Source organism: Tursiops truncatus, chromosome 20 (genome assembly GCF_011762595.2).
Source record: "Tursiops truncatus isolate mTurTru1 chromosome 20, mTurTru1.mat.Y, whole genome shotgun sequence".
NCBI lineage: Eukaryota > Metazoa > Chordata > Mammalia > Artiodactyla > Delphinidae > Tursiops > Tursiops truncatus.
Window position 1 is genome coordinate 12227667 of NC_047053.1, and position 13419 is coordinate 12241085.

At 37.4% G+C, this 13419-nt stretch overlaps 1 protein-coding gene across 1 annotated transcript in view; it reads right to left on the reverse strand.

The window, feature by feature from the left end:
• Positions 1–13419, reverse strand: part of PAFAH1B1 (platelet activating factor acetylhydrolase 1b regulatory subunit 1) — a 72776-nt gene that overhangs the window by 39568 nt on the left and 19789 nt on the right. Inside the window, 1 exon segment of the mRNA XM_033848301.2 lies at positions 3217–3437. Coding sequence (XP_033704192.1) covers positions 3217–3248 — 32 coding nt within the window. The 5' untranslated portion in view covers positions 3249–3437.

The following is a 13419-nucleotide window of genomic DNA, read 5'->3' on the forward strand; positions in this document are numbered from 1 at the left end:
CATCCCAGTAGTAATGAGTACACTTAGTGCCCATACCTTGGTCTCAAATACCATTCCCCACTAAGAGGAACCAGGGCTTTCTAGAGCAACAGCTGATTCTAAGGTTAAGACAGGATAGGTAAACAATAAGCTTGGAATATCCTGTTATCCTAGAAAGTAAGGAGGTGCTCACAAAAAATGACAGGGGCATAGATAAGAGCCAACTGAAGAGGCTCCTATGGGACAATCTGGGACAATTCAAGCACCAAAACAGTACAATAGTAAAGAATGATAACTGAAAATATAAGAACCCATGAGTTAATACCAATAATGAAAAGAGAAGTATATAAAAAGGAGAAAAAGAAGGTCCACTGATTACAGTAAAATGCTGAGTGCTAACAAATACAGAATGAGTAGTGGGGTTAGAAAATCATCACTTTGCCACCACTGTAGTATAGAATTATTCAAGCAGGAATCATCAATGGATGTTAAATCTAGGAGAGAAATTATCGACAGGAAAGAAAAATGTTTGCATGATCTTAAAATATCTCCCCACTTATCTGCTGAAAAGGAAATAAAAGCAACTATATAGTGGAGACATCAGACATTTAGACTGAGTGATCAAAATTAACATCATCATTGAGGGACAAATGGACATTCTGTGTCCCTAGATATGATATCCTGAAAAGAATACAAAATTATTTATGTAGTATTCTGTCCAAGAATGCATAAACTGGATCTAATCATGAGGAAACAGACAAACATAAAATGAGAAATACTCTATTAAAAAAAAAAAAAGACTCACAAATAACAAACGCTGGCAAGAAAAGGGAACCCTCATACACTGTTGGTGGGAATATAAATTGGTGCAGCCACTGTGGAAAAAGGTAAGGAGGTTTCTCAAAAAACTAAAAATAGAGCTACCTTATGACCCAGCAATTCTACTCCTGTGTACATACTGAAAGAAGCAAAAACACTAATTTGAAAAGATACATGCACCCCAATGTTCATAGCAGCATTACTTACAATTGCCAAAGTATGGAAGCAACCTAAGTGTCTGCCAACAGATGAATGGGTAAAGAAGATGTGATATATATACAATGGAATACTACTCAGCCAAAAAAAAAGAAAGAAAATCTTGCCATTTGCAGCAACGTGGATGGACTTGGAGGGCATTATGCTAAGTGACCTAATCCAGATAGAGAAAGACAAATACTGTATGATATCACTGATATGTGGAATCTAAAAAAAATACAACAAACTAGTGAATAAAACAAAAAAGAAGCAGACTCACAGATATAGAGAACAAGCCAGTGGTTAGTTACCAGTGGGGTGACGGAAGTGGGGAAGGGGCAACTTAGGAGTAGGGAGGAAAAAAGGGTTACTATGGGATTATATAAAATCATGTGTGAAGCTTCTGAAAATTGTAAAGCACTATAGAATTTAAAGAATCTTTCATTCAATAAAAAGAATTTTTTTAAAGACTATTCAAAAATATTAATGTCATAAAAGACAAAGAAATGTTGAGGAAATGTTCCAGGTTAAATGAGACTAAAGTGACATGACAAATAAATATACCTAATCCTAGACTGGATGGTGTACCAGAGAGGGGGAAAAAATGCTATAAAGGACATTATTGGCCCAATTAACAAAATTGATGTAGATTAAATAAAAAGTATTGTGACGATGTTAAATTTTACTGAAACTGCTAACTGTACTGTGGTTTTATAAAAAAATAAAGTTATTCTTAGGAACCGCACAGTGAAGTACCTGGGGGAAAGGTCGTTCATGCATGCAACTTACTCTCAAATGGTTTTAAAAAAAATACTGTGGAGTGAAGTAAGTCAAAAGAGAAAAACAAATATCGTATATTAACTCATATATGTGGAAGCCAGAAAAATGGTACAGATGAACCTATATCCAGGGAAGGAATAGAGACGCAGATGTAGAGAACGGACATGTGGACATGGGTGGGGGGAAGGGGAGGGTGGGACGAATTGGGAGATTAGGATTGACATATATATACTACCATGTATAAAATAGATAGCTAGTGGGAACCTGCTGTATATAGCACAGGGAGTTCAGCTCGGTGCTCTGTGATGACCCAGATGGGTGGAATGGGCAGGGCGTGGGAGGAAGGTCCAAGAGGGAGGAGATGGAGGTAAACATATAGCTTATTCACTTCATTGTACAGCAGAAACTAACACAATATTTTAAAGCATTATACTCCAATTAAAAAAAAAATACTGTACACACAACTAGAGTGCAAATGATAGAGAAAATGGTAAAAAATAACAATAGGTGAATTTGGATAAAATGTATGAGTATTCTTTGTACTAATCTTACAACTTCTCTATAGATTTGAAATTATTTCCAAATGAAATTTTTTAAAACCCACAGAAAATCTTTTATTATATCTTTATTTTTATTTATTTATTTTTTTTTTGTGGTACGCGGGCCTCTCCCGTTGCGGAGCACAGGCTCTGGATGCACAGGCTCAGCGGCCATGGCTCACGGGCCCAGCTGCTCCATGGCACGTGGTATCTTCCCGGACCGGGGCACGAACCCGTGTCCCCTGCATCAGCAGGCGGACTCTCAACCACTGCGCCACCAGGGAAGCCCAGAAAATCTTTTAAATACCTAGAACATGAAGTTAAATGTTCCCCCTATTTCCTCACCTACAAAAATAGAATATTATAAAATATGGGATGCTGTAAGATACTATAAAATAGCAGTAGTCAAATCATTTCATGCTTCTTTCATTAATGCACTTGCATTAACTATACTAGCCACCTCATAAAGTTCAAATACAATAGCCATTGGATGATAAAAGATAACACAGTAAGACAAAAAGGAAAGGCATTAGCAGTAAAAACAACAAAAAAGCTTTCATTTTTCTAATACACGGATTCCAGACAAAAAAATTTTGAAGAGCTTTGAAGCACCTACCTTCCTATTAAACAAAAGATAGTTAATACACGCTTAGGATAGAACTTATCCCAACTAACTTACTTGTTTGCTCTGCTTTAAACATATACACGTTTATGTCAAATGGGTAAATAATACTATGTCAAAATAAGATCCAGTTTTAAAATCAGACCAAATAGTCCAAACCAATATTTGAACTCTCATAACAATAGTTTTAATTTAGAATATGTCTCCCAAAGCTGTATTTTAATTTACTACTTTGTCCTTTATGAGAGGATTTTTTAAAAATCACAAAACAGAAAAACTTACAGTTCATCTCGTTGTCTCTGGGACAGCACCATTTTGGCTGTAATGTCAAGCTTATTTGATATAGTGGTATGTCCCTCCTTTGGGAAATCAAAAAACTTTGCAATCCCTGGATTTATAATTAAATATGCCACTAAGTGGCTTCCACGCAGGGGAAAATGATTCTTCCACAAGTGAATCCAACGAGTAACCAGGAGATATTCAACAAGTAAGGTTCATTCCACCTAAGAAGAAAGAGAGAAAGATTATTTCTTTCACTTAGAATTTAAATTATTTCTAAATTATTATTTGCAGTATACACTTTCAAAGGTGAGGTATTACTATGATGGTAATATGAGTATCAGATGATGTTTTTTAACCTACTGTGAAAATCAATGCTAAAATAGTCATTTTACGAATTTTAAATTATCTTTAATAGTTTACTGAGCCAAAAGAACACTATTTTAAAATTTACCCACTCACAACCATGTCACCTACTAGATATATTGATACCAATTTTATTAAATTTTGAATATTAACATACAACTTCTAGAGAAGACAATAATTTTCCATTAATGATAAAAAAAAACAAATTTTCTAATTTACAAAAAGAAGCATTACCTGAAAAAAGTAACAAAGATAAGTACTTCAGAAACTGTCCACAAGCCAAAGGTTCCAACCATAACTGAAGTAACCTTCAAGATTGAATATTAGTTACTAGTGATCTTAGAATAGCTGATATTACTTATAATGTAAACAAGCCATTTAGCAATCTCATGCCTTCTTAACCAATGCATTTAATCAAGAAATAATTTTGGGACTTCCCTAGCGGCACAGTGGTTAAGAATCCGCCTGCCAATGCAGGGGACACGGGTTCGAGACATGGTCCGGGAAGATCCCACATGCAGCAGAGCAACTAAGCCTGTGCGCCACAACTACTGAGCCTGCGCTCTACAGCCTGGGAGCCACAGCTACTGAGCCTGCGTGCCACAACTATTGAAGCCCGCGCGCCTAGAGCCCGTGCTCCGCAACAAGAGAAGCCACCGCAACGAGAAGCCCACGCACCACAACGAAGAGTAGCCCCCACTCGCAGCAGCTACAGAAAGCCCACGCACAGCAACGAAGACCCAACACAGACTAAATAAATGAATGAATGAATGAATAAATAATTTTTTAAAAAGATAAAGCTGAAGAGGTAAGCACAGGCTAGGCCACAAAACAAGCTCTGGTCTTTACAATTTATCCTAGGGACAATGGTAAACCATTAGATAAGTTTTTTAGAAAAATCATTCTCATTTATATAGTGAAGAATGGACCATAAGGACGGGAAAGGAAGAAACCAGATAGAAGGCTTGCAGAAATGAAGGTGATAGATGATGGAGATCTACACTAGAATAGCAGCAGTAAATAAAGAGAACTAGAAAGGTGAGAGTAAAAGGTCAGTCAAGAAGTCAACTCAAAAAACTTCTAGATTTCTAGATTAGAAATAAGTTGAACTAAGTAGAACTATGTGTGAGGGGATGAAGAAGTAAGTGTGACTCATTCCATCTTTAGATACACTGAATCCAAGGTGCCTGTGAGATTTCTAGTCAGAAGCTGTACAACCAAGTCAGTTCTGAAAATAACCAACCTATGGGGGGAAAAAAAAAGGTCTGGTACTTACCAGCTAAGAGACGGTATAACTGAAGCCATGACAAAGGATGAGATGACCTATGGAGAATGTGTAGAGTACAATGAGCAGAAGCCCTAGCCTAGAGCCAGGCAGAGCAACACCAACACGTAAGAGTCTACAACAGAGGCTAAGAGGAAGCAACTAAAGAGGTAAAAGTAAAAAGAAGAGAGAATATGTCACAAGCCAAGGAAGTACTTCAAGGAGAGGCAACCAACAATACCCAAAGTTACCCAACTGTCAAGTAAAATAAGGTCTGAAATGGGTCTGTTCCATTCAGTATAGAGCTCCCACTGATAACCTTGATGAGAATGGTTTCAGTAAAATGGTAAGGGCATGGTTCAACACCGCAAAATCCACATCCAAATGGGCTGATGAGTGCAAGAAGATGAAGTAAAGATGGTACCATGAATAAAAATCTTAGAAACAGATGGAAATGTTAAAAAGCAGTTTTTCTGGGTTGTTGTTTTTCTCAACCAAGCGAGATGCTTAAATGCTAATGGTGGAGAAAAAAAAAGACTCAAGAGAAATAAAGGAATGAGTAATTTTAATATGACCATTTTCACCCCCTAATTAACCAAAGGCAAACAATGAAATAACCAGACATGATGTATCCACTGACAGAATAACAACACACCACCTGTAAAGTATTCTTGCCACAAAATCAAATCTGAATCTGTTCAAGTCTCTGGCTCCAACTATAAATTTGCAAGACGTATAGAGGGCAGAAGAATATGTTAAAGACACCATGGGGATATAACCAGCAAAATCCAGATTGTGAAAAGCCCTATAAAATGACCCAGTTTCTTCAAATAAATTCCAAGGAAATTTAAAAAAGAGTTGGAAAGGGAAACCTATATATTAAAAGAGATAAGTGATATAACCATTGGACTTCACTGACCTTACTTAGATCTGAACTTTTAGAAAGTGTAAAATAAATAATTTTTGTAAAACAAACCAATTAACAAACATTTGGGGAAATGTGAACATTGACTGGATGTCTGATGATATTAAAGAATAACTGAGTTTTTCAAGGGACAACGGTATCGTGATTATTTTTTAAAGTCGTTTAGAAATATACAATGAAAATTTTCTCAGTGGAATAACATGTCTGGGATTTGCTTCAAAAAATTTGGAAGTGTGGATGGAGGGACATATATGAAACAATATTAGCTTTGAGTTGATAACTGTTGAAGATGGATAATGAATGGTTATTATTCTCTACTTTTGTTTATGAGTCTGATAACTGATAACAAAGGAGTCTGGACTCCTTTGAGAATGTGATGAAAGCCAAGACCTCTTCCCTCATAAAAGGACATATGAAGATAAACAAAATATTACATACATGCATTTTAAGGGGGTTCACAAATCCTTCCGAAGTCAACATAATGAATGAAAAGACTTATCATTTTTGAAATGTATTTTGGCAGTACTTCAATAATCCCCTCTAAGCTACTTGTATATATCACAAACATATTTCAAAGAGTTTGGTTTGTTCATTTGCAAAGAAGAGTTTGGTTTGTCAATATCCAGACGTTCTTAAGAGATCAGATCTGTGTTGCCTGAGCACTAGAAACAGAGGCTTCTTCAGTATGCTTTCTGGAATGCAGAATTCTTAAGTATTCTGTATTCTAATACTATATCCACTTTTCTGCTACACCAGTGCAGCTCTCCTAGACAACAATGTTTATGACTTTGATAAGTACCTCACCACAGAAAGAGAAAGAAGAAAAGTAAAAAAGAAAAGAGAAGTAAGAGAATATTAAAAAATAATCTTACAAATCAGGATGGTGAGTAAATTATTAAAGTTCCTCTCATTTTGTTTCTATGTGTTAAAAACATTGGCTAAGGTTTCACACTTAGCCAAGTTTGCAAGTTCTTTTATCTCCCATGGACTTCCCAAGGACACCAAGGCTCACTGCTAACGGATTCACACTTGAGACAGATATTTCAACAACAATAATACCGTCCTATAATCTCTGAGCAAACGATTTGAAATTTTTCTCCTGTCAAATTCTTTTGTATTAGGCTGTGTATCAATAGTTAGTTACGTTAAAAATTACCTGGAAAACTACAATAGAAAGTGGTAACACACTGAAAGAGACTACACGGACAGGACAGAGCTACAAGATCTGCAGAAGTCTAGTTTTACCAAGGTGGGAAATAAAGTCCACCACACAGCTCTCAATTTCACCCCATTGCAATGAGAGCTTTTGGTCCAAAAGTTAGGGACTGAAAGCTTCAAGGCTAATGGGAATTTTCTGCTCAAACAATATTGTTTTAAATGCTAAAGCCTTCAATATTAACATATTGATTGGTAAGGTCTTACCCAGGGATTTTCCAGTTGAATATTTATTAAAAAGAAGAAAATCACAATACTTAGACCATTCTTAAAATGGGACAATCAGCCTCATGTAAAATTGGTGTAAATCAAAAGAATATCCTAGAATTTGAGGCACTGTGATGTTAAGGCTTCAAATTTTGAGATCAGTTTCCAGCTTCAAGGAAACTAAAGCAGAAGGTTGTTACATTTTTTTATGAAAGGCTTTTAGTAGAGTTTTTTACAGTTTTATTTTAGCAGAGTTTTATTTCTGTGCAATGCAGAATTCTTCTGTATTATTCTCTCTCTTCCTGGTAACACAGTATTACATACAGTTTTGAAGTAATGATGCTTACACAACAGCATTTTGGGGGAATGTTACATTGATCTCAAATTATAAGCACTACAAAATGTCAAAATTATGAGGACTGACACAACTTTGCCTTAAAGAGTACTAGACTGGAACTTGTCATATTATGTTTAAGGAAGACTTAGAGTGTTCACTGATGTTTATGATTTTAATATTTCTGAAGGCCATTACAGTGACTTGGATATGTGCTGAAAGCCAAACTTTTAAAATTTTTGGCTTTTTAAACAAAGAACTTTTTTTTTTTTTGATTTATTTATTTTTGGCTGTGTTGGGTGTTCGTTGCTGCGCGCGGGCTTTCTTTAGTTGCGGCGAGCGGGGGTTACTCTTCATTGTGGTGCACGGGGTTCTCACTGCAGTGGCTTCTCTTGTTGCAGAGCACAGGCTCTAGGTGCGCAGGCTTCCGCAGTTGTGGCATGTGGGCTCAGTAGCTGTGGCTCACGGGCTCTAGAGCGCAGACTCAGCAGTTGTGGCTTGCGGGCTTAGTTGCTCTGCGGCATGTGGGATCTTCCCGGACCAGGGCTCAAACCCGTGTCCCCTGCACTGGCAGGCGGATTCTTAACCACTGTGCCACCAGGGAAGCCCAAACGAACAACTGTTTAAAATAAATCCTATGTCAACACAGACACAGGCACACAGACACACACACACACACAAAACACCTTTATAAAATATTATTTCACTAAAAATCTACATTGTTCTTTGCTAACCAGGAGTTTATGAAATAGGGGAAAACAATACAGAAAATAAAGGATGTGTCTGAGGGAAAACATAAACAGCCAATTATATGGTAACGGTAGAGGTGTACTGACATAAAAAATGGAAACTGTCAGATTTACTTATTATTAGATGTACATTAAGTGATTACCAATGGTTCCTGCTCTCATGAAATTGTCACTCAACAATGCCTTATTTAAAGAGGGTCAGCATGGCTTCCCTTGTGGTGCAGTGGTTAAGAATCTGCCTGCCAACGCAGGGGACACGGGTTCGAGCCCTGATCCAGAAAGATCCCACATGCCGTGGAGCAGCTAAGCCCACGTGCCACTAATGAAGCCCGCACATCTAGAGCCCATGCTCTGCAACAAGAAAAGCCACCGCAATGAGAAGCCCGCGCACCACAACCAAGAGTAGCCCCCGCTCGCTGCAACTAGAGAATGCCCTTGCACAGCAACGAAGATTCAACGCAGCCATAAATGAATGAATGAATGAATGATGACAGCTAAGAGAAAGGGGTATATTTTTTAAAAAAATAAAATAAAGAGGGTCAGCAAATTATCTACCTTCCTTGAATAGCACATATTATATTATAGCTCATAACCCTAATCCAAATAATATATTCCAGATACAGCAATGAGGCAAGGCAGAAGAATTATTGAGTACCTTTTCATACTAGTTTTCTAGAGTTAAATAGAATCTCCTGTTTCTTCATAAACTGTGCGCTTCATGAGAAATGAAAACTGAAGCAGTCATCTCCCCAAAAATGGTCCTGGCCCCTAGATGAGAAATGTTTTTTCACCTGTGCTGTCTTCTCTTCCTCTCACCATCCCCAAATTGTCTGCACCATCCAAATCATTCTGATTTCCGTACAACTAACCCAACAGAACATACACATATGTGTTTTGATTTGCACAGTCCTCACTGTACGGACTCATCCATGTAAATAGTGGTGGGTATTCTGGGTGTGCCAGCAAATTCTTCATCACTTCAGATGATGCTCCTTATCACAGCATCAGACATGAGGTTACAGGTTTCTCTAAGTTCTCAGTATTTGACTTTGACTATTACTCTAGGTAAAAACAATGTTTAAAACTACATCATTAGTGCCATACTGCAATGCAGTCAAATAATGAAAAAAAAAATAGGTACACTTACCTATGAAATCAATGCATTTCATATTCTGAAAAATACCCCAGTCAAACTTAAATTTTTAAATTTACAGTTTAATTCTGTAAGATTACATCAGACAACAAAGTATCCCCGAGAGTAACTTCATTTCCTTAAATCAATTTTTGTCATTTCCTCACTCTCCCACCTACAGAGATAAGCTTCTAGAGTTCTGAAACTGTTTTCTAATAACAAATAAGATTACAAAAGTAACTAAAACATTAATTGTCCTTGCAGTATCTTGTGGTCTGCGTGAACAATTAACATGAAGAAGTTAGATTTCCCCTATCCTCACAATTTGAAAATGTTAGATCACTGAAAGTTTTTAATCAAATACCTAGGTTTTTTGTTTGTTTGTTTGTTTGTTTAATTTATTTAGTTATTTGGCCGCACTGGGTCTTAGCTGCAGCATGCGGGATCTAGTTTGCTGACCAGGGATCGAACCCAGGCCGCCTGCACTGGGAGCACGGAGTCTTAACCACTGGATCACCAGGGAAGTCCCTCAAATACCTAGGCTTTAATGTCTACTTGTTCTTATTCTCCTTCAGCTTGGAGGTCCATGATTCACTAGGACCTGCTATTGGCAGGCAGTAACAAAAACTAAAGCAAAAAAAGACCAGGTTGGTTCATAATTGAGGGACAGACTAAGCTCAGGCATAGTTCACTTTTTGAAAAAGTAAAATTCTTCCAACAGCTGCACCATTTCCTCACTTTCCTATTAGTTACAACTGACTACCATATTTCATTTTGCAAGATTTAAGTCACTCATCCAAAATACTCTGCATTTTTCAATTAGCCTTGGACCAATGATTAAGATATCACCTTTTCTACTGAGAATTACTCCTACCAATCTCAAGTCTAGTAACTCTTAATATTAAAGGCAAGTGTTGCAAATAGATGCTCTACAGCTTTAGATTATAAATCTGAAGAAAGGAGATGAAGTATTTTTAAGACGAGATGAACATTTCAATCAGTAGACTCTGAGTAAAGCAGATGACCCTCCATAATGTGGGTGGGCCTCATCCAATCTGTTGAAGGTCTTAAGAGAAAGACTTACACATCCCCCGAGATGCCTTTGGACGTGGAGCTGCAACATCAACTCTTCCCTGGCTCACCAGCCAGCCAGCCTACCCTGCAAATTTTGGACTTACCAACCTTCACAACCACATGAGCCAATTTCTTAAAATCTCTCCCTCCCCTTTCTCTCCCTCTCCCAGCGATTGACTGTGGTCACTTTTTCCTTTTAAATTTATACGTAAATCCTATTGGTTCTGTTTTGCTGGAGAACCCCAATAAAGTGCCCCCAAACCCTCAGTTCTGTTATAATAATATAGCAGCCTTTATTATTATAGCCTTAGCCTATCACTAAACTCTACTGGAATGAATACTCTTCACCCCTCATACTGCTTAAACACTACTCCCTGGATACTCTCCAGGTAAATCAATGCCTTCAACGGTTATCAAATGTAAAATACTGAGTCCCACTTAAAACTGACAAGAGAGATGTCCTGAACAAAGGGCTACTACTGAGGCACAAAACAGATAACTGAGAACTCTCCTGTCCTCTGTTTCTTCATCACTCTCTCCACTAAGTTTTTGATATTCACTGCCATTGCAACTTACAAGTGCCATCCCATTACTGTTGACCTTTCAGCTCTTCTCTTCCTCTCCTTGTTTCTTTTTCTTGGCCGGTCTACCTCATCATTCTTGGCTTTCCCTTTATGGACATTAATCAGGATGCCTCCTCATTCTCACAGCACACCCATTAAACTCATGCTAGATATAATCTTCACCCCAGCAGTGTTCACCTGTTGATGGCTGCTCAAAGATCGCTTGTTTTTTTCTTATTTATTTTTTGACTACATTGGGTCTTCGTTGCTGCATGTGGGCTTTCTCTAGTTGCGGCAAGCAGGGGCTACTCTTCGTTGTGGTGCATGGGCTTCTCATTGAGGTAGCTTCTCCTGCTGTGGAGCATGGGCTCCAGGCGCACAGACTTCAGTAGTTGTGGCGCGTGGGCTCAGTAGTTGTGGCTCGCGGGCTCTAGAGCACAGGCTCAGTAGTTGTGGCACACAGACTCAGCTGCTCCATGGCATGTGGGATCCACCCGGACCAGGGATCGAACCCGGTCTCCTGCACTGGCAGGTGGACTCTTAACCACTGTACCACCAGGGAAGTTCCAAAGATCGTTTCTCTGTTGATTAAAATCCCTCTCTGACTTAAGGCATGAAGCCATTTGGAACATCTGATGGTTCCTAAGAAATGGAATTCTGACTGACCTGCTTAGATTTTATTGTATATCGCTTTCTAGTGCTTTTTATCTCAAATCAGTTTTCTGTGTGATACAACTGTGTATGCCTGTAAACAGTGAAATAGAATGTGAAAAAAGACAAACACTTGTTGTTTTAGTATGCTTTTAGAGGTTGCAGGTCACTTTTTTCTTTTAACTTCACTCTGGTGTCAAAATACACTTAAATGAAAACAAGAGGAAAAGATCTACTATTTAAACAGTTGTTTCACAGACATACAGCCTGATAGAACTACTGACAAAACAAAATGAACTATTCCTTCTAAAAATATTGAGTCTCATATAAATTGTGTTCTACCTCATTAAATCCATTATTTCCAGATTCACTGGGATTCTATGATGCCAAATAAATATCTCATAAAAATAAAGAATACTAAATTATACTACTTGCTCTCTAATGTGAATTCCAACTTGTATTCTACTATTCTATTGAGTGACATCAAAAGAGAAAATGAATTTACCAAACTGATGCTGATGACCTCTGTGACTATACATAAATTTAGGCAATGAAAAAAAAAATTTAGGCAATGATTCTTTAGGTTGAAAAACACCTCTGGGACACAGAACAATAAATGCCACATATGTATTTTTTTTCAAATAGGATTTACTAAAATAGTTGAAGGAAGTAACTATGGATTTTAACCAGGAGTGTACGTTAGAACCCCCTGAGAAACATCCTGAAAATAATCTTGGCTAGACCTTCTCCTCAGAGATTCTGAGACGCCATCTAAATTTTAAAATTTTCTCCAGATGATTTTGATACACATCCTTAGCAGAGAACCATATATTCAACATTACAGACTACAGCCAGTCCTAAAGGGCCAAAAGCAAAATTATAAAGAAGGGGAAATTGAGAAATCAAGTGTCAGAACTCATCTGTGTTCCAAGGGCAAAAATCAAATCAGGAGGCCAAGGTACTCAGATTTCAATGGTAACTGCAACAACTGTCACCCAAATTCAAAGAAATATTTACAAAGCCCTTCAGATATATCTGGAGGAGAAATTTTATATCAACAGGAAAAAGAGGTCAATACAACACTTTGAAATAACTAAGTATTTTTCATTATAGTTAAGCTGTTATTAAAAATTTTTTTTAATTCTTCAAGAAAATACTGCTGGCTTGTTCATCATACAACTCTGTGTCGTCCTCATATTCCTGGTATGTGTCTAATAAAGACACATTCTTTTGTAACTATATTATTTTGTCGCTTTTTGTCTGGATTCTATCTCCTTTCCTTTGAATCTACACCAGGGGTCAGCAAACTTTCTATAATGGGCCAGACAGTAAATATTTTAAGTTTTTGGACCTTATGGTTTCTGTAGCAAGAAATTAACAACAATAAATAATGTATGTGGAATATGTGGGTCTCTGTTTCAATAAAACTTTATGGACAATGAAATTTCAATTTCATGTAACTTTTAAATAAATTATTATTGATTTATAAAATTAAAATTTGAAATTATTTTAGAAAATAAATTGTATAAAAATTTTTACAAAATATTATTTTGCTTCTTTCCAACCACTAAAAACTGTAAAAATCACTCTTAGCACGAAGGCACAGTGGTTAAGAATCCACTTGCCAATGCAGGGGACATGGATTCAAGCCCTGCCTGGTCCAGGAAGATCCCACATGCCGCAGAGCAACTAAGCCCGTGTGCCACAACTACTGAGCCTGCGCTCT